Source organism: Hemiscyllium ocellatum, chromosome 1, assembly GCF_020745735.1.
Source record: "Hemiscyllium ocellatum isolate sHemOce1 chromosome 1, sHemOce1.pat.X.cur, whole genome shotgun sequence".
Taxonomy (NCBI): domain Eukaryota; kingdom Metazoa; phylum Chordata; class Chondrichthyes; order Orectolobiformes; family Hemiscylliidae; genus Hemiscyllium; species Hemiscyllium ocellatum.
In genome coordinates, this window is record NC_083401.1 from 100,094,633 (window position 1) to 100,114,679 (window position 20,047).

The 20,047-nt window shown below is 41.6% G+C and overlaps 1 protein-coding gene across 1 annotated transcript in view; it reads left to right on the forward strand.

Annotated features, from left to right (window-relative positions):
• The window catches only part of LOC132819485 (gamma-aminobutyric acid receptor subunit alpha-2-like), a 247,772-nt gene that overhangs the window by 152,591 nt on the left and 75,134 nt on the right, over positions 1-20,047 (forward strand). The window contains exon 6 of the mRNA XM_060831021.1: positions 6,633-6,715. Within this exon, the coding sequence (XP_060687004.1) occupies positions 6,633-6,715 (83 nt within the window). The remainder of the gene's footprint in view (positions 1-6,632; positions 6,716-20,047) is intronic.

Genomic DNA, 20,047 nt, shown 5'->3' on the forward strand with positions numbered 1-20,047 from the left:
ATTGGTATCTTTTGCATTTACTCTTTTGTTGAATATTTATATTAGTGTTCAGTGTTGCATTTACCACTCTGTGAGACACAGCTGAGCTCGTTGATTCACTTGACTATTGCTTCCTTACATCGTAAAGAAAATTATTGGAGGTTGCTCTTAGTAGGAAGAGTTGAAATGTTTTTGATGAATTTGAAGCTTGTAAGGACTCATACAGGCAACAGCCTGAAATAGACACACATTTCAACATGACTGAATCAGCCCTTTATGTCCCTCCTTTTCTTATCTTTCCTCACCCCGCCTCCACTCCCAAGCTTTGTGTTTCCTCAGATCCCTCTTCTACACCCCCCAACTTCCTCCACAATCCCTTCACAGCTGACTCACCTTGCTGGTCCTGAGCCTTGGTGTCAGCTGCCATGCTCCTGCTCCCTGCCCTTGTCTCTCAGAGTCCAACCAAAGAAATCACTCGTCTCAGACAAACTGTGCTAAACCGTTGTATGAAAGCTTTAAATGGATGTGAATGAGCTTCTCATGTGTGGCTTTATCCAGAAGTTGGGGCATCATTATAACATAGAATATAGAAAAGTATAGCACAGAACAGGCCCTTTGCCCCATGTTGTTGTGCCACGGTTTAATCCTAATGTAAAATATAATAAGTTAACCTTAATTCACCGCTATCCATGTGCATGTCTAGCAGTCGCTTAAATGTCCCCAATGACTCTGCTTCCACCACTACAGCTGGGAATGCATTCCATGCATTCACAACTCTCTGCGAAAAGAACTTACCTCTGATGTCTCCTTTATAACTTCCTCCTAATATCTTCAAACTATGACTCCTCATACCAGTCAGTCCTGCCCTGGGGAAAGGTCTCTGGCTATTGACTCTATCTATTCCACACATTATCTTGTATACCTCGATCAGGTCTCCTCTCTTCCTCCTTCTCTCCAGAGAGAAAAGTCCGAGCTCATTTAACCTTTCTTCATAAGGCAAGCCCTCCAGTCCAGGCAGCATCCTGGTAAACCTTCTTTGCACCCTCTTCAAAGCCTCTGTATCTTTCCTATAGTAGGACAACCAGAACTGGACACAATATTCCAAGTGTGGCCTCACCAGGGACTTGTAGAGCTGCAGCAAAACCTCACGGCTCTTAACTTGATCCCCCTGTTAATGAAAGCCAAAACACCAGATGCTTTCTTAACAACCCTATCCACTTGGGTTGCAACTTTGAGGGATCTATGTACTTGCACACCCAGATCCCTCTGTTTCTGCCAAGAATCCTGTCTTTAATCTTATATTCAGCATTCGGGTTCGACCTTCCAAAATGCATAACTTCGCATTTATCCAGGTTGAACTCCATCTGCCATTTCTTAGCCCAGCTCTGCATCCTGCCTATGTCGCGCATAGAACATAGAACATTACAGTGCAGTACAGGCCCTTCGGCCCTCGATGTTGCGCCGACCTGTCAGACCAATCTGAAGCCCATCTAACCTACACTATTCCATGTACGTCCATATGCTAGTCCAATGACGACTTAAATGCACTTAAAGTTGGCGAATTTACTACCATTACAGGCAAAGCATTCCATACCCTTACTACTCTCTGAGAAAAGAAACTGCCTCTGACATCTGTCCTATATCACCCCTCAATTTAAAGCTATGCCCCTCGTGCTCACTGTCACCATACTTGGAAAAAGGCTCTCCTTGTCCACCCTATCTAACCGTCTGATTATCTTATATGTCTCTATTAAATCACCTCTCAACCTTCTTCTCTCTAACGAAAACAGCCTCAAGTCCCTCAGCCTTTCCTCGTGAGACCTTCCCTCCACACCAGGCAACATCCTAGTAAATCTTCTCTGCTCCCTGCATGTTCAAGGAATGTAAATATGTTACAAGAAAGGAAGTGCTGATAGATATCATGAAGCCCAAACTGATGCAAACTAACTGCTGAGGTAATCTTTAAACTTGAAGGCTCTATTAGGAAAACAGCTGATGTCAGTCACCCTGTCACAGTCATCGCATGTCCCACTCTTGCAGACCCCATTAAATCACTGCTATGCCTAATCAGTATAGAGGCAAGGAAGATTCAGAGCAGTAGAAAAGACATTGTAGCGAAGCAGCTGTATGCACCCATCTCTCAATCGTAGACCTTTCATTCCTTCTATTCATCCTTCTAAACCTGTAGCCTAGAAATTGTTCTGACAGCTCTGAGAGCTTAGGCCCAGTATGCTCTTCAGCAAGAATTCAACTGTTGCAGTTAGATAGGCATTGTACACCTTTTGTGAATAAGGACAGAAAAAATCTGTTGTTTACTGATGCTCAAAACTGTTGATATGTTTTTGTCAAATGCAGTCAAAACTCTTTAAGCACTTAACCCCCTCCAGGGCCAAGCCAACCAGTTACTTTGCTGAATATGCTGTCAGAGGTGGTATTTAAATAAGCCAATTACTGCTATTCCTATTGCCACTGGCCCTCACACCCACCCTCCTCCTAATCCACCAAATACCTGACTCTAATGTTGGATGCGATCTGGGGATCCAGTTACCTCAGGATCGACATGAAGTTAGCAGGAGTCTGAGCTCTGACTCACCAACAACTGCTTTACTTATGCCAGCACTGTTCAGTCTTGAGCTCCTTTTTAAAATTGTACCATTTAGATTTTCTGCCCTTGCATTCATTTCATAAAATAAATTGTACCACACTCTCATGTTTAATTTCACTTGCCATGTGCCTTCCAATTGCACCATTCTGTGCATGTCCTCCTGAAGCTTGTTAGTATCCTTCTAACTATTCTCACGTCTCCTCAGAGAGATGGGTAAAGCAGGGACAGGAATGGTTATTGCAGGTTCTGGGATTTAGATGTTCCAATAAGAACAGAGAAGATGGTGAAAGATGGGTAGGTGTAGCATTGTTAGTCAAGGACAGTATTACAGTGGCAGAAAGGGTGTTTGAAGACTCATCTACTGAGATAGTGTGGTCTGAGGTTAGAAACGGGAAAGGAGAAGTCACCCTGCTGGGAGTTTTCCGTCAGCCTCCAAATAGTTCCAGAGATGAACAGGAAGGGATAGCAAAGGTGATTCTGGATAGGAGTGCAAGTAACAGGGTAGTTGTTATGAGGTCTTTAACTTTCCAAATATTGACTGGAAATACTATAATTTGAGTACTTTAGATGGGTCAATTTTTGTCCAGTGTGTGCAGGAAGGCTTCCTGACATAGTATGCAGACAGGCCAACAAGGTGCGAGGCCACATTGGATTTGGTACTGGGTAATGAACCAAGTGAGCATTTGGATGATCGAGACTACAATTCCGTTATGTTTACTTTAGAGATGGAAAGGGATAGGTATATACCACAGGGCAAGAGTTATAGCTGGGGGAAAGACAATTACGATGCGATTAAGCAAGATTTTGAATGCATAGGATGAGGAAGGAAACTGCAGGGGATGAACACAATTGAAATGTGGAGCTTATTCAAGGAACAGCTACTGCAGGTCCTTGATAAGTATGTACCTGTCAGGAAGGGAGGAAGTGGTTGAGCAAGAGAGCCGTTGTTTACTAAGGAAGTTGAAATTCTTGTCAAGAGGAAGAAGATGGCTTATGTAAGGATGAGAAGTGAAGGCTCAGTTAGGGTTCTTTAGTTACAAGTTAGACAGAAAAGGCCTAAAGAGAGGGCTTAGAAGTGCCAGGAGGGGACATGAGAAGTTGTTGGCAGATAGGAGCAAGGAAAACCCTAAAGCTTTCAATAGGTATACCAGGAATAAAAGATTGACTACAGAAGGATTAGGGCTAATCAAGGACAGTAGTAGGAAATTCTGCATGGAGTCCAAGGAGATAGGAGAAGCGCTAAATGAATATTTTTTGTCAGTATTCACACTGGAAAAAGACAATGTTGTCAAGGAAAATACTAAGATACAGGCTACTAGACTAGATAGGATTGAGGTTCACAAGCAGGAGGTATTAGCAACTCTAGAAGGTGTGAAAACAGATAAATCCCCTGGGCCAGATAGGATTTATTCTAGGCTTTGATCTTTCTGTCGTCATTGTCTACAGGAATAGTGCCAGAAGACTAGAGGTGCGCAAATGTTGTCCCTTGTTCAAGAAGGGGAGTAGAGGCAACCCTGTTAATTATAGAACCTACTTCGGTTGTGGGTAAAGTGTTGGAAAGGGTTATATGAGATAGGATTTATAATCATCTAGAAAGGAATAGGTTGATTAGGAATAGTCAACACGGTTTTGTGAAGGGTGGGTCATGCCTCACAAACCTTCTTAAGTTCTTTGAGATGGTGACCAAACAGGTGGAGGAGGTTGATGTGGTATATATAGATTTCAGGAAGTAGCATTTGATGAGATATCCCACAGTAGGCTATTGTACAAAATATGGAGGCATGGGATTGAGGGTGATTTAGTGGTTTGGATCAGAAATTGGCTAGCTGAAAGAAAACAGAGAGTGGAGGTTGATAGGAAATGTTCATCCTGGAGTTCAGTTACTAGTGGTGTACCACAAGGATCTGTTTTGGGTCCACTGCTGTTTGTCGTTCTTATAAATGATCTGGATAAGGGTGTAGAAGGATGGGTTAGTAAATTTACGGAGGACACTAAGATTGGTGGAATTGTGGATAGTGCTGAAGGTTACAGAGGTACATAGGTAAGCTGCAGAGCTGGGCTGAGAGGTGGCAAATGGAGTTTAATTCAGAAAAGTGTGAGGTGATTCACTTTGGAAGGAGCAACAGGAATACAGAGTACTGTGCTAATGGTAATATTCTTGCTAGTGTCGATGAACAGAGAGAGCTTAGTGTCCGTGTACATAGATCCGTGAAGGTTGCTATCCAGGTTGAAAGAGTTGTTAAGAAGGCATGCGGTATGTTAGCTTTTATTGGTAGAGGGATTGAGTTTTGAAACCACAAGGTCATGCTGCAGCTGTAAAAGCTCTGGTGTGGCCACACTTGGAGTATTGCGTACAGTTCTGGTCACCGCATGATAGAAAGGATGTGGAAATGTTGGAAAGGGTTCAGAAGAGGTTTACTAGGATGTTGCCTGGTATGGAGGGAAGGTCTTATGAAGAAAGGCTGAGGGACTTGAGGTTGTTTTCGTTAGAGAGAAGAAGGTTGAGAGGTGACTTAATTGAGATTTATAAGATAATCAGAGGGTTAGATAAGGTCGACAGTGAGAGCCTTTTTCCTTGGATAGTGATGGCTAGCATGAGGGGACATAGCTTTAAATTGAGGGGAGATAGATATAGGACAGCTATCAGAGGTAGTTTCTTTACTCAGAGAGTAGGAGGGACATGGAACCCACTGACTGCAACAGGAGTAGACTCACCAACTTTAAGAGCATTTAAATGGTCATAGGATAGTTATATGGACTAAAATGGAATAGTGTAGATTAGATGGGCTTTGGATTGGTTTCACAGGCCAGCACAACATCTTGGGCCAAATGGCCTACACTGCATTGTAATATTCTATGTTCTGTGTTCTACTTACCTTATTTCTAAGTTTTGCATAAGCTGCAGTGAAAGTGTTTATTTTATTGTGGTCAAATTGAGTTGTGTAAAATTATTCATTTACAGAGAAACATGAAAAATGTGTGAAAAGCATCAAAATGTTTTACTGTCAAAGTCAGTGCACTAATTTAGTTTTCTTTAGCTTTGCCTTATAAATATATACGAAGTACAAGTGATTTGCAATTGGAGATTTGAACAAAATTCGAACAGTAGGAGGGTGCATTTCTATTTTATTGACATCATGTCATATTGCTGTGACAAATTGATTAATCGTTATCCTTAAAGTACAGCAAGATCACTTTATGTACAACAGAGACCGTATGAGTCTGAAGAAGCAAACTCTCTGGTATATCTATTAATATTAGTAAAAACTGTAAAACAAAATTCTGCTGGTTGAATTAGCCTTATTCTTCAATTGAAAATATCAGTTACAACAGCATGTGGGCTGTAAGATTTAGAAATAATGCAATGTAATTCTGATAACATGGATTTGGACATGAGGCTATTTGAAATGGAAGCAGGGGTAGGCTCCAAAACTGCTCCATCATTCAAATAAAGTCAAGGCTGATTGTTGCCTGAACTCAACTTTCCTGCCTGCTCCAATAATCCAATATCATTCCCTTGTGGAACAAAACACTACGCAATTCAGCCTTGAATATGTTCAAAGGCAAAGTCTCCCCCACACTTTGGGATGGAGATTTCCAAACATTAATAATCCTCTGTGAGAAAAGAAAAATGCTCCTCATGTTTTCCTCCTTATTGGGCGACCCCTTGTTTTTAAACAGTGCCCCTCATCCTCGATTCCCTCATAAATGGAAACAGCCTCAGGATTTACCCTGTCACTGCTCCTCTGAACCTTATGTTTGAATAAGATTATTTCTCATTTTGCTAAACTCCAATGAGCAGAGGCCCAAACTACTGAATATTTCCTCATAAGGTAGCTCCTTCATCACAGGGATGAACCAAGTGAATTTCTCGAGCAGACTCCAGTGGAAGGGGATCAAAGTGGTATATGATGATTGAACCAATGCCCTTGACAGTTGTCACAAGAATTTGTGTTCTTAAACTCCATCTCCTTTGCAATAAAGATATTCATGGCATGCTATATAACACTAGTACTTGTGACTAGTCACTGAATGTGTGTTCCCACAGGCTTACTGTCCAAGCAGAATGTCCAATGCACTTGGAGGATTTTCCAATGGATGCACATGCTTGTCCCTTGAAATTTGGGAGCTGTGAGTATTTTAATTTGACCTTGTTTATTTGACAACATTTGTTCCATAATTTTGAGCCTAATGATTTATTATTTTTAGTTTATAACTTAGTAATTAACTTTGATCTAAATGCATGGTCTTAACAGAGATGCTTATTCATTTAAAGTAAGTTAACCCCTCTTGCATTATTCATAGGAAGTTTGTGTTCTATTGAAGTGTACATTAATATGCATAAATATAGTTTCAAATCTATTGTATTCTGCAGAACGTATTATTATATCACAATCTTCTCAAAATCAACAGAAGAGAATTTACACATACATAAATCGAGTGGCCAACTTGTTAATTCAGTTTATACGATTGCACAAGGTCTATAAAGTAGACCTTGTGAGTTCTCAGTTTGGGATTGCCTTTTACACCTCTGTAATTGTCAACAGTGATTCTCAGAATAGTTTGCGTTCCTGATGTTAGAACCTTACAACTTATTGTGGTTTCTACAGCAACAGATGCCAAGTGGATAGCATTTCTAAAAAATCAAATATCATCCCTTTCTCTATCTCTTTCTCCCTCCCTCCATCTTTTTCTTTCCCACCTTTTTATTTTGTTCTTTTTCTCCCTTCCTTCCCACTCTCCCCTCCCTATTTGTTCCTCCCTCCACTTTCCTTCCTTCCCTTTCTCCCTCTATCCCCTCCCTCTCTCTTGTTTGCCCTTCCCTCCTGCCCGTTCTGCATTTCTCCTTTCCACTTCCTTCCCTCCCTCCTTTCTCTCCCCATTTCTCAGCCTACCCCATCATTTCTCCCTCCCTTTCTCTTCCCTCTCTTTTTTTTCATATATCAGTCTGTCTTGTTCCCATTGATGATAGTGTGGTTGGACCTTTGCAGGTAGGTAGTTGTGGAGTTTCTGTCAGATGATCCTGCAGTTTAGGTTTCATTATCTGCCGTGGAGATTTATTTTGACAGCCTGGCGGTCCCTTTGGTTGACAGGTTTGGTTTTCAGTCGGGGAGCACTCACTCCGCAGCAGGCTGCCATCACAAGTAGGTCACCTAATTTTACTCAAGGAAATGTGGGGTGGGGGGAAGACAAAGAGTCTTATCCTTGGCCTTGAGGTGTGCCAAGACATGGCAAGGTGCCAAGGGTGGTTATCCTTCCCGAATTCCTGCTATTGGTCTTCATGAAGATTGGAAAACCTAAAACAAATAACACTGCAAAACATATTATGTATGGGTGGCATAGTGACCCAATGGTTAGCAACTGCTGCCTCACAGCTCCTGGGTTCAATTCCAGCCTCAGGCCACCATATGGGTGGAATTTGCACATTCTCCCCATGTCTGCGTATGCTTGCTCTGGTGTCCTCCCACAATCCAAAGAAATGTAGGTTAGGTGAATTGGCCATGCTAAATTGCCCATAGTGGTCAGGGATGTATGGATTAGGTGCATGAGTCAGGGGTAAATGTAGAGGAATGGGTCTGGATGGGTTACCTTTTGGAGGATCAGTGTGGACTTGTTGGGCTGAAGGGCCTGTTTCCACATTGTAGGGATTCTAATTATTGTATCTGAGATTGCCAATCTCATTAAGATATTTAAATGGTCAACGTGCTTCCTGTGAGCAGGTTGACTCTTCCTCCCTTGTCATGCCACTAATCAACACCGAGACGAGCGGGTCAAGTCAAGCTCTAAATTTTTAAGGTTACAGCATTTTACGTGAAGGCACCCCCAGGTCTTTGGGGTTAAAATTCAGCCCTGTACGTCTCTGACCTGTTTCTGGATCCTTGCCTATGAAATGGACCAATTTTGCAGGAATTTACGAGTAGCCCAGTGAGGTTACTGTTCTGGCTTTATTTTCTGTCCCATCTGATCTCCACAGCCTAAACATTGAACAGCTTATGATATGAAATTATTTCAGACCTGTAAAGTGTCTCCACTTTAGTCCAAATTGCATGTTAACCCTTGTTGATGGACCATGATTGGCAGCTGTGGGGAGTCTCTGAGAGTTTTCTGTTACTTGGAACCAGTAAAGGCAGATTATAAAATGAATCACACTCCTGTTCTTCTGAATGCAGACCAAGGACACAGGGAATTATCCTATCCCCACTCTGTTAAATCCTGAGATTTGCCCAGAAGCCCCTTTTTTGTCCTGAGTGCTGAGAACTGCTACATAACAACTTAAAATTTGTCGGATGCACTTTGTATGTATTTCCACAATTAACTTTCAGCGGGCGACTGACAAACTTGCACTGGACTGGGTGGAGATTTCAAGAGGTCAAAACTGTGCTCGTAGCCAGCTTAAAGCCAGTGATTTCCAGGTTTGCTTCAAATGAGTTTGACTGGTTGCATCTCTCCTTGTTGGGAGAAGGGATTTAGCAAATAAAACATGTTAATTACTCAGTTCTTGCAATATTTTAAGCTGCATTCAAATTTTGACAATGTTTGTTAACATCCCCCGAATTGCACATGTGCAGTACCCCTGCCAGCACTGCCTGTGACATCATTCATCCCATTTGCTCATATTTATGGTGATTCTTTGAACGCTGCCATGTTTTATACTGTTAAAAATCACGTAACACCAGGTAATAGTCCAACAGGTTTATTTGGAAGCACTAGTTTTCGGAGCAGTGCTCCTTCCTTAGGTGGTACAATATTAGGTGTTTGGAATAAAAGCCTGACAGGGCTCGACAGACTGGCTGCAGGAATTATGTTTCCCCTGACTGGGAGAGTCCAAATAAAAGGGTCATGGTCTCAGGATATGGGGCAGATCATTTATGACTCAGATGAGGAGAGATTTCTTCATTTCCAGGGTGGTGAACCTGTAAAACTTTCTACGTCTGTGAAAATAAGCGATTATGTTCAAGAAATAAATAAGTAAATAGTTTTCTAAATAATAAAGGTGTCTATGGGAATGTGGACAGAGTGGGTATGTGGCACTGAAATAAAGCATGAATCATGACCATGCTGAATGGTGAAGCAGGTTATCGATGGGCTGAATGGCCAAGTCCTGCTCATAGTTTCTTTGTCTCTGTGCTTCTGTAAATATAAAGTGATATATTTACATGATTGCTGTTGATGTTCAGAGCCTGGATTGGAGAAGCCTGTCACTGGGTAGGAACATGTTCCCAGTACTTGTGTAAAGTTAAAAATCACACAACACCAGGTTATAGTCCAACAGGTTTAATTGGAAGGACTAGCTTTCAGAGCATCGCTCCTTCATCAGGTGGTTGTGGAGGGAACAATTGTCAGATACAGAATTTATAGCAAAAGTTTACAGTGTGATGTAACTGAAATTATACATTGAAAAATTCCTTAATTGTTTGTTGAGGCTTTCATCTGACAGGGTTGCTAAGAAGGCATACAGTGTTTTAGCTTTTATTAATAGAGGGATCGAGTTCTGGGACCATGAAGTTATGCTACAGCTGTACAAAACTCAGGTGCGGCCGCACTTGGAGTATTGTGTACAGTTCTGGTCACCGCATTATAAGAAGGATGTGGAAGTTTTGGAAAGGGTGCAGAGGAGATTCACTAGGATGTTGCCAGGTATGGAGGGAAGGTCTTACGAGGAAAGGCTGAGGGACTTGAGGCTGTTTTCGTTAGAGAGAAGATGGTTGAGAGGTGACTTAATAGAGACATATAAGATAATCAGAGGGTTAGATAGGGTGGACAGGGAGAGCTTTTTTTTCAAGTATGGTGAGCACGAGGGGGCATAGCTTTAAACTGAGGGGTGATAGATATAGGACAGATGTCAGAGGTAGTTTCTTTACTCAGAGAGTAGTAAGGATATGGAATGCTTTGCCTGCAACGGTAGTAGATTTGTCAACTTTAAGTACATTTAAGTTGTCATTGAATAAGCATATGGACGTACATGGAATAGTGTAGGTTAGATGGGCTTCAGATTGGTATGACAGGTCAGTGCAACATCTATGTTCTAATACTATGATAGTTTCACTTCTTTCATGTGTAAATCACAAAACCTTTTTTTAAAAGTTGCATCCTCTGGTTAACCGTAACAATGGGTGTTAGCTAGACAATACGTTGAAGGTGTTAGCCCCCTGTGTTCTGTCTTTGTCATAATGTTTAGACTGATTGTAAACTAAAAAGTGAGATAACAGAGTTTTACATGAATTCATGCAGTTTTTGAGCAAAGTACAATGTAACTCTGCAAGTCCAAATTCACACCACAAATGTATATGTATATGTGTGCATGTGTGTGTGTGTGTGTGTCTGTCTGTCTGTCTGATTTGGGAGGGTCAACAGTACTTGTGGTAAGAATTTGGTTTGTACACTTTGACTGCAGTAGGAATTGGGTCAGAGTGATTGATAAGCTGTCTGGGATCTGGAAGGAGGAGTGAGCCAAACATTGATACCAACAGTAGCCTGCCATGGAGAGAGACCTGCAGACCGTAAACAGAGAGGGATGTAGAGGCAGCAGACGGGTCAAGACTGTAGCATAAACTACCAGTGTCACAGGGTGTACAAGCAGAACTCAACTTTATTAATACCTGTGAGAGTTGGGAGTCTTCTTTGACAGCTCCTAAAAAAAAGCTCCTCTCTGCTGAACAATATGACAATGTATCACTAGTGGCTGTGAAAGTGGCCACAAGAGGAAATGGGTGAGGTCCTTATGAATACTTCACATTGGTATTCATTAAGGAAAAGGATCAGGGTGATGGGATGCTTAGAGAGGGGTATGTTAATATTGAGAAGGAAAAGGTGTTTGGTGTCTTGAAAAACATTAAGATGGTAAGTCCCAGGAATGAGATCTCTCCCAGCATACTGAGGGGGGCAAGCGAGGAGATCGCTGGGGCCTTGACAGAGATTTTCGTATCCTCTACAGCTACAGGTGAGGTCCCAGAAGACTGGAGAACAGCCAATGTTGTTCCTTTGTTTAAGAAAGGCAACAGGGATATACCAGGAAATTATAAGCCAGTAAGCCTTATATCAGTAGGAGGGAAATTATTGGAGAAGCTTCTTCAGCACAGTATTGCCTCACATTTGGAGAAGAATGGCTTTGTTTGGGATAGTCACTGTGGCTTTGTGCGGGAGTGGTCTTATCTCACAAACTTGATTTTTTTTGAGAAAGTGATGAAGATGATTGATGAGGGTAGGAAGTGGATGTTGTCGACATGGACTTTACTAAAGCATTGACAAACCCTTTCCACCCAACACCAAGAGGAAGAACGCCTCATATTCCATCGTGGGACCTTTCAACCACACGCGATCAATGTGGATTCAACAGTTTCCTCATTTCCCCTCACCACACATTATCCCAGTCCCAAGCCTCCAACCCGGTACCGCCCTCCTATCTGTTCCACCCTCCTCTCCGACCTATTACCTTCCCCCGCACCTTCATCTACCTATTGCATTCTCAGCTATCTTCCCCCATCCCTACTCCCCTCCCATTTATTTCTCAGTCCCCTGGCCCATGAGCTTTGTTCCTGATGAAGGGCTTATGCCCGAAATGTTGATTCTCCTGCTCCTTGGATGCTACCTGACTTGCTGTGCTGTTCCAGTACCATACTCTCGACTCTGGTCCTGAAGATTGAGTCACATGGGAGCCATGGAGAGTTGGCAACTTGGATACAAAGTTGGCTTGGTCATAGAAGACAGAAGGTAGTGGTCGAGGGGTGTTTTTATGCCAATGATTCTGTGTCCAGCTGCAAGGATCAGTGCTGGGACCTCTGTCATTTAAAGTATATATAAATGATTTGGATGAAAATGTAGCTGGTCTGATTCGTAAGTTTGCAGCTGACACCAAGTCGGTGGAGTTGTGGATTGTCAAAGGATACAACAGGACATAGGTTGGTTGGAAAATGGCAGATTGAGTTTAATCCAGACAAGTGTGAGGTAATGCTTTTGGAAAGTCAAATGCAAGAGGAAAGTCTACAGTAAATGGCAGGATCCAAAGGGGCATTAATACACAGAGGGATTATGGGGTGCAAGCTCATCGCTCCCTTATCGTGGCAACACAAATGTATAAGGAGGTAAAGAAGGCGTTCAGCATGCTGGACTTTATTGGTCAGGGCATTGAGTATAAACGTCATGCTGCAGCTGTACAAGAATTTAGATGGGCCACATTTGGAGTAGTGTGCAGTTCTGGTTGCCACATTATAAGAAGGATGTGGAGGCTTTGGAAAGGTGCAAAAGAGGTTTATCAGGATGTTGTTTGGATAGGAGCTATAATGAAAGGTTGGACAAGAGTTGTATTTTTTCATGAGAGCTTCAGAGGCTGACGGGCGACCTGGTAGAGATATATTAAAATAAGAGAGGCATAGGATTGGGTAGATAATTGAAATCTTTCTTTCAGGGTAGATAGTGTCAAATACATCTGGGCAGTGGTTAAAGGTGAGAAGGATAAAGTTTAAAGGACACGTGTGAAGAAAGCATTTTTACACAGAGGGTGGTAGGTGCCTGCAACATGCTTTAAGGGATGTGTTAAAGTGCATATAGTAGCAAGGTTTAAGAGGCATTTAGGCTGACACATGAACGTATGTAGGGGTGGCACTGCTGCCTTACTGTGCCAGGGACTCCACTTCAATTCCACCCTCAGGCGATCACACATTATCTCTGTGTCTGTGTGGGTTTCCTCCAGGACTCCAGTTTCCTCCCACAATCGAAAGATGTGCAGGTTAGGTGGATTATCCATAGTGAATGTATGGTTACAGAGATAGGATAGGGGAATGGGTTTTGGTGAGATGCCGTTTCAGAGAGTCAGCATGGACATGATGGCCTGCTTGCACAATTTAGGGATTCATGAAAAGGCAGATGGGATTGGTTTGGAATAGCATCATGGTTGGCAGAGATGTGATGGGCTGAAGATCCTGTTCCAATGCTGTACTGTTCCATGTTCTACAGGATGCTTGCCAAGGCCCACTGTATGTCAGCTTCGCTGCAGTCAAAGTTGAGTCAGATGGCCTGGCTGCTCAGGTTTGAATGTCTGGCTGGCTTTCTACACCTGCCAATCCTCACACCTCTGCATCATTCAGGTTACAAATAACCTTAACTGAAAATGCAGTGTGTGAGAAGGAAAGATTTCTGTGCTGGATTCCAGGGTATCTACCAAGATTCTTTCATCCAAGCTACCCAATGGCTTTTAATATGCAAGCAGACTTGAAGGACAGTGATTCGAAGACAGAGGATATCCCTTTATAACTAAGCTGATGACATCTGTAGCAAACCCAAGCAATGAAGCCCAAAGGGTTGTAACAAAAGCAATCTGGCTACCCAGATGCATCATTGAGCAATCAATTCTCTCATGTGAGACTACAAAGCTTCATTCTTCCTTTTCCTACTGCTCCTATACTGGAGCAACTGGGTTGGTTTCAGATGAGCTAGAACCTGCCCTCTCAGATTTCTGCTCTGACTGCCATGTTATTGTTGGTTGATGAACTTGGGGTGTTTGATCCCCTGAGAATCCTGACAAAGATCGCTCTGATTATGTCAACCCTTAGAGACAAAAGGAACAACTGATTGGGTAAGAGTGGGTGACAAATATAGAATTATTGCATTAGAATCCCCACTGCTTTATTCATCTTGCCTAGGGGCCCGTCATATTTCACTGTTAAAACTCTGCTGAAGTTCTGCTGTAAAGGTAGCCATGCCTCACCAAGATGTATTTGACTGCCGTCATTTTCAGCTGCATAGATATGCCCACAGTATCCATGGAAAAATAGTCCTCACGGTGCGGCTGCTGTAAACCTAGCCATGCTTGAGATGAACTCTTTCATGCTATCTGCAATGATGAATAGAGTGCAGGGAATGCTGACAGTGCATCAGAAATTTCCCGTCAGCCCTCCATGATGATGATTTTCATTGACGTTCCTCAGGATTGAGCACTTTATGTCCAGTTGAGCAAGGCTTGGAGAGAGCATCTGCCATCCAACACACACTTGCCACAACTGTCACTGGCACAACTGGCCACTTGTGATGATGCATAAGCTGTGAATCGCTGGGTAGTGTCTGGCTGTCATCTCACTGGATCTGGGGAAGTGTGAGTCTCAGTGCTTGTGCACGAAAGGCTGTGCTGTGATGGGGCACCCATAGGAGAAATAAACTGCTGTGAGAATTCATCATCCCCATGGTATAGCACCTCATGTTAAATACACAAATAGTATAGAGATGCCGGTGTTGGACTGGGGTGGACAAATTTAAAAATCACACAACACCAAGTTAGAGACCAACAGGTTTATTTGGAAGTACACATTTTTCAGAAGCAGCGCTCTGAAAGCTTGTGCTTCCAAGTAAATCTATTAGAATATAACCTGGGATTGTGTGATTTTTAACTAAATACACAACCATCTTGGTGGAGGTAAGAAATATGGTGAAGTAGTATTGACAAGGTAAGAATGTTGAAACTTATCACAATGAAGGTAATCATCAGTTAACATAAATATGTGTTATTTGACATAAAAACTGATTAAATTTGATTATGTTAGTTGGTAATTTGCAAGTTGCCTTCTCGGGTGACCAAGGATACTGAAATACTAACCTTTTCATGTGAAGTTCAAGAAATGTTTTTGTGGTGTTCTGTGATTTCTTCTGCACTGGATTGGCTCTTTAACTAAGCAGATTTTAACTGTGTTAATTGGAACAGCATCATGTCAATTGCTGCACATTCAACACGAAAACAAGAAGTCGTATTATTATGAGGTGGCTCACGGAAGTAACTATCTGACACATTGAAAACACTTCCAGTTCGGCCTCTCAACAGGAGACAACCCCTCAACTGAGTGACTGTCCAAGTAAATATCAGTCAAACACTCTGAAGAGCTTTTTTTCAAATAAAAGGTTGAAGATGACATAGGTTGATTGTGCCTGAAACAAAGGTGAGCGAAATCTGACGGTTGAAAGAACAGAACGTCTGGTGTTGCAGAAAGAATGTAAATAGTCAACACCATGGCAACACTTGACTGACGATTCCAGCATGGAGCCCCAGCGAAACAAATAGCTGGTCAATAGAAATCTCTTGGAGATGAGTTGACAAATGGGGACTACAGAAGATAGTGGTTATGATTTAAAAAGTCAGCTGTTCAAACATTATAGGAGCATCCTTGATTCAAGTTTCATTATTTGCCATTCACCACAGGCCAGAGGCAGGTATTTCACTGGCTATTGCACAGTTTTCAACTCCGTTCATAAATCTACAATAACGATGCAGTACCTGACAGCAGACTGCAGACCATGATGACATCCAGACCAATCTCCAAGGCTCTAGCATGTAATAATATTGTAACTATTTACCAGGATGAAAGTGTTTGCAACAATACACAAGATGCATCAGACAATCCTGGATAAAGTATTCACTTGACCAGGGCTCTTTTCACCTGAATCAATGTCCACTTTGAATGTACCTCCTTCATCACTGAGACATTATGTTCTCAGTATGAATAATGCAAAGATGCACTTCAACAATTTAACAGTGATCCATTGTCTCTATCTATCTCTCTCAAGATATGTTACCAAAATCAACATGTGCAACAGTGTTGCAGGAACATCACCCACTTCAAATTATGCATTGTTCTGAAGGTTTACAGCAGTTCAGGGCAACATACTATCCATTTCCTTAAGTATTTTAGAGATGAACAATGAATATGGTTTAGTCAGCATTGCTCAAATAGCATGATGTAGTAAAAAGCAATTTCCCATAGTCTAACATATGGAGCAATAAATGCATTTCAGCAGTATCTAGCTTTGTTTTTAAAGACATAGCATCTGGAATTTTGTCCTTTGCAATCAAATCTGGGAGAGTTTCAAAGTTTGAAGAAACAGTGAATAATGATTTGTTGCTGATATTTTGTTCAGATTTTTGAATAAACACACGTTGAAATGCAACCGCAGCTGCTCCTGCTTGTAGATCAACCTGACTTACAGATGAGGAATGCTTGTCAGGATCATAAAGAGGCACAACTATCCAATCATGATCTGGTGGACAGTGGATTCTGGCAATCAATTACTTTCAATGTCTTCAGGTTTTGAACTGTTTTCCAAGCAAGAACAAGCAGTGTTTCTTTCTGAAGCCTGGCAAACATGGCAGTGAGAGTCCATCAGTGACTAACATTAGGTTTTGGGACATAGATTTTGTGGATAGCAATGAGGCAAGATAAAAGTTAGTATTTCGCTGATGTACTGATTTGTTCCAAATCCACAAAGTTATTAAAAATCTTCAGAGACATTTGGCAAAATATTTAAAATGTCAGAAGAATAGTCCCAATGTATCACTTATTGTGCAATCTAAATTTGCATGTCGAGTTCCCTTTTCACACTAACACCTCTTATAACTTTGCCTTTCCACCAAGGTTTCAGTCATTCACAAAGTCTAATAGAATCATGAAGGTTTGTGGAACAGGAAAGAGTAATTCATTAAATCTGTGCCAGCACTGTTGTACTATGGGAAGGATTCAAGACTAGTTAGCCCTGCATTTAAAACATTTACATAACACCATGACATGTGATGTTCTGGTTATAAAAGGTACTAACCTCGACATCAGACACTGCGTGTAGCAGAGTAGGCAGTCAGCTCTGCCTAAATCATGTAAAGTTACATTAGTCAGCACAGAAACCAGATTATGTGGAAGCCTATGATATTATTGCGGTGTAAGTAGTTAACAAACTGCAAGACAACTGTCTCAGCAAGAATCCGACTCTTCATATGTATGTTGTATGGACTAACATATGGAAAATCATACAACACATCCATCAATTTCTTAGAAAAATCCAACAGTGATGACACTATCCTGTAATCTTATTACAGCTATGTGCTTTTCTCCCCTTAATATGTTTATCCAATTTGGTTTTGAATAATGAAATTGTCTATGCTTAAGCATTTCATCTGTCAAGGCATTGCATGTTCCAAAGACCTCATGTCAAGAGGTAAGTGATTATGACAATCCACTGTTTCAACCTACAGTCATCCTTAGAGGGGTAGCAGAAGAATACATCAGAGCTGACCACCTTGTGTCAAGAATGTTTGATTTCACATTTGGCTGTATTCTAAAATTTATTCCATAGCTGCACCTTTTGATCACTTTTTCTTTTCATTTGAGGCATCCCTGAATAGCCTTCTGTGCTGCATTGCCTCCCACACCTATTTACCCCTCCCTTCCCCAATCCTTCATCCCCACCCCACAGATACCAAGATGATATATTGGCTCAGCTTCCAACCAGCTGAATCCACTGTGAATGTGAATACTGTGGTCAGGCCAGACATAGAAATTAATGATGAATAGGTTTCCATTACATTCAAACCCCCAAGATGTTTTGATGTATTCTACATGAAAGCAATTCAAAAAACATTTGAGGTCATTGACACATGTAGCAGTGAACTAAATGCCTAATGTTTTACATTTATTTTGCCTTACAAATCACGTCAGACTAGTAACACCATTCTTGTCTGCATCATAGTGTTGTCTGAAGTCGAGATAAAGATTGATCTCCAAAGCTGTATTCTTGGGGAATTATATCTTGTATCTGCATTGAAAATCACCAAACCATATGGTTGTAATATAATTCATGCTGTTCCTGCCATTTTCATTGAGTTGTTTTTCGATTTACCCCAAGTCTTCCCTACGATTGTTGCTCACTGATACGTGACGACAATGAGTTTGAATCTTGCAGTTTTATAATTTCTGTTGCCACTGATGATCTATCACTCAGAGAAACTCATAAATACTCTAAATGATGCAGCTTCTTAAAGTTGTGTGCAGTCATCTGAATATGCAACTACAGTTCACAAAAATGCTCATTATTTATGAGATGCACTTCATGTACAAAAGAAACAACAATAGCAGATGTGTAGAAAGGAATAAATCATTTTACAGCTCAACAGAATACTAATGGTAGGCACTTCCCATTAGTCATAGAGTCATACAGCATAGAAACTGACCCTTTGGCCCAACTCATCCGTACCAACCAGGCTCCTTGAACTGAGCTCGTCCTATTTGCCTGTGTTTGTTCCACATACGTCTGAACCTTTAATATCCATATACCTGTACAAATGTCTTTTAAATATTAACATTGTACACGGCCCCACTATTTACTCTGGCAGCTCATTCCATTATGCACCATCGTCTCTGTGAAAAAGTTGCCCCTCAGCTCCCTTTGAAATCTTTCCCTTCTTACCTTAAGCCTATGATGTCTAGTTTTAGACTCCACTACCCTATGAAAAAGAACCTGGCTCTTCATCTTATCCATGTCCCTCATGATGTTATAAACCTCCATAAGGTCACTCCTCAACCTCCTACACTCCAGGGAAAAAAGAAGTCCCAATGTATCTAGTCTCTCCTCTATACCTCAACCCTTCAGTCTCAGTAATATATTTGTAAGATTTTCTCTTTGCACCCTTTCCAGTTTAATAACATCCTACCCATAGCAGCAGAAATGTATATAGTGCTCCAAGTGTGGCCTTATCAATGTGTTGTGCAACTGTAACATAATGTCCTACCTCCTGTACTTAATGTTCTAAATGATGAAAGTAAGCATGGCCTTCTTCACTACCCCATCTACCTGTGATACCACTTTCAAGGAGCTATGTACCCGCATGTCTCGGTCTCTCTGTCTGACAACACTCCCCAGGGCCCTACTATTTACTGTGAGAGTTTTGCCCTACTTTGACCAAAATGCAACAACTCGCATTTATCTGCATTAAACTGCATCAGCCATTTCTCAGTTCCCTGGCCCAGTTGATCAAGATCCTGTTGTACTCGTAGATAACTTCTTCGTTGTCCACTGTACCAAGAATTTTGGCATCATCCACAAACTTAGTAACCATGCGTCCTGTATTTTTATCTGAACTATTTACAAAGCTGATGATCAAAAGTGGACTCACCACCAACTCTTGTGGCACAGCACTGGTCACAGGCCTCCAGTCTGAACAATAATCCTCTACCACCACCCACTGATCTCCACTGTCAAGCCAATTTTCTATCTAATTGGCTAGCTACCCCACGATCCCATGTGATCTAACTTTACTAACAAGTCTACCACAGAAATTTGTCAAAGTCCTTGTTAAAGACAATGTAGACAATATCTACTGCTCTGCCTTCATCTATCCTCTTGGTCCCTGGTATAAAGAAGAAACACAATTTCCCACAGAAAATGTGATGCTGACTATCCCTAATCAGTGCTTTCCTTTCCAAATGCCTATAGATTGTGTCTCTCAGATCCCCTCCAACAAATTATCCACCACTGACATTAGCCTCACCAATATGTTGTTTCCTGGTTTTTCCTTGCAGAAGTTCTTAAATAACGACATAATATTAATGACCCTCCAGTCTTCCAGCACCTGAATTGTGGCTGTTGAAAATACAAATATCTCTGCTAGGGACCCCACAATTTCATCCATTTCTTCCCACAATGTCCTGGAATACG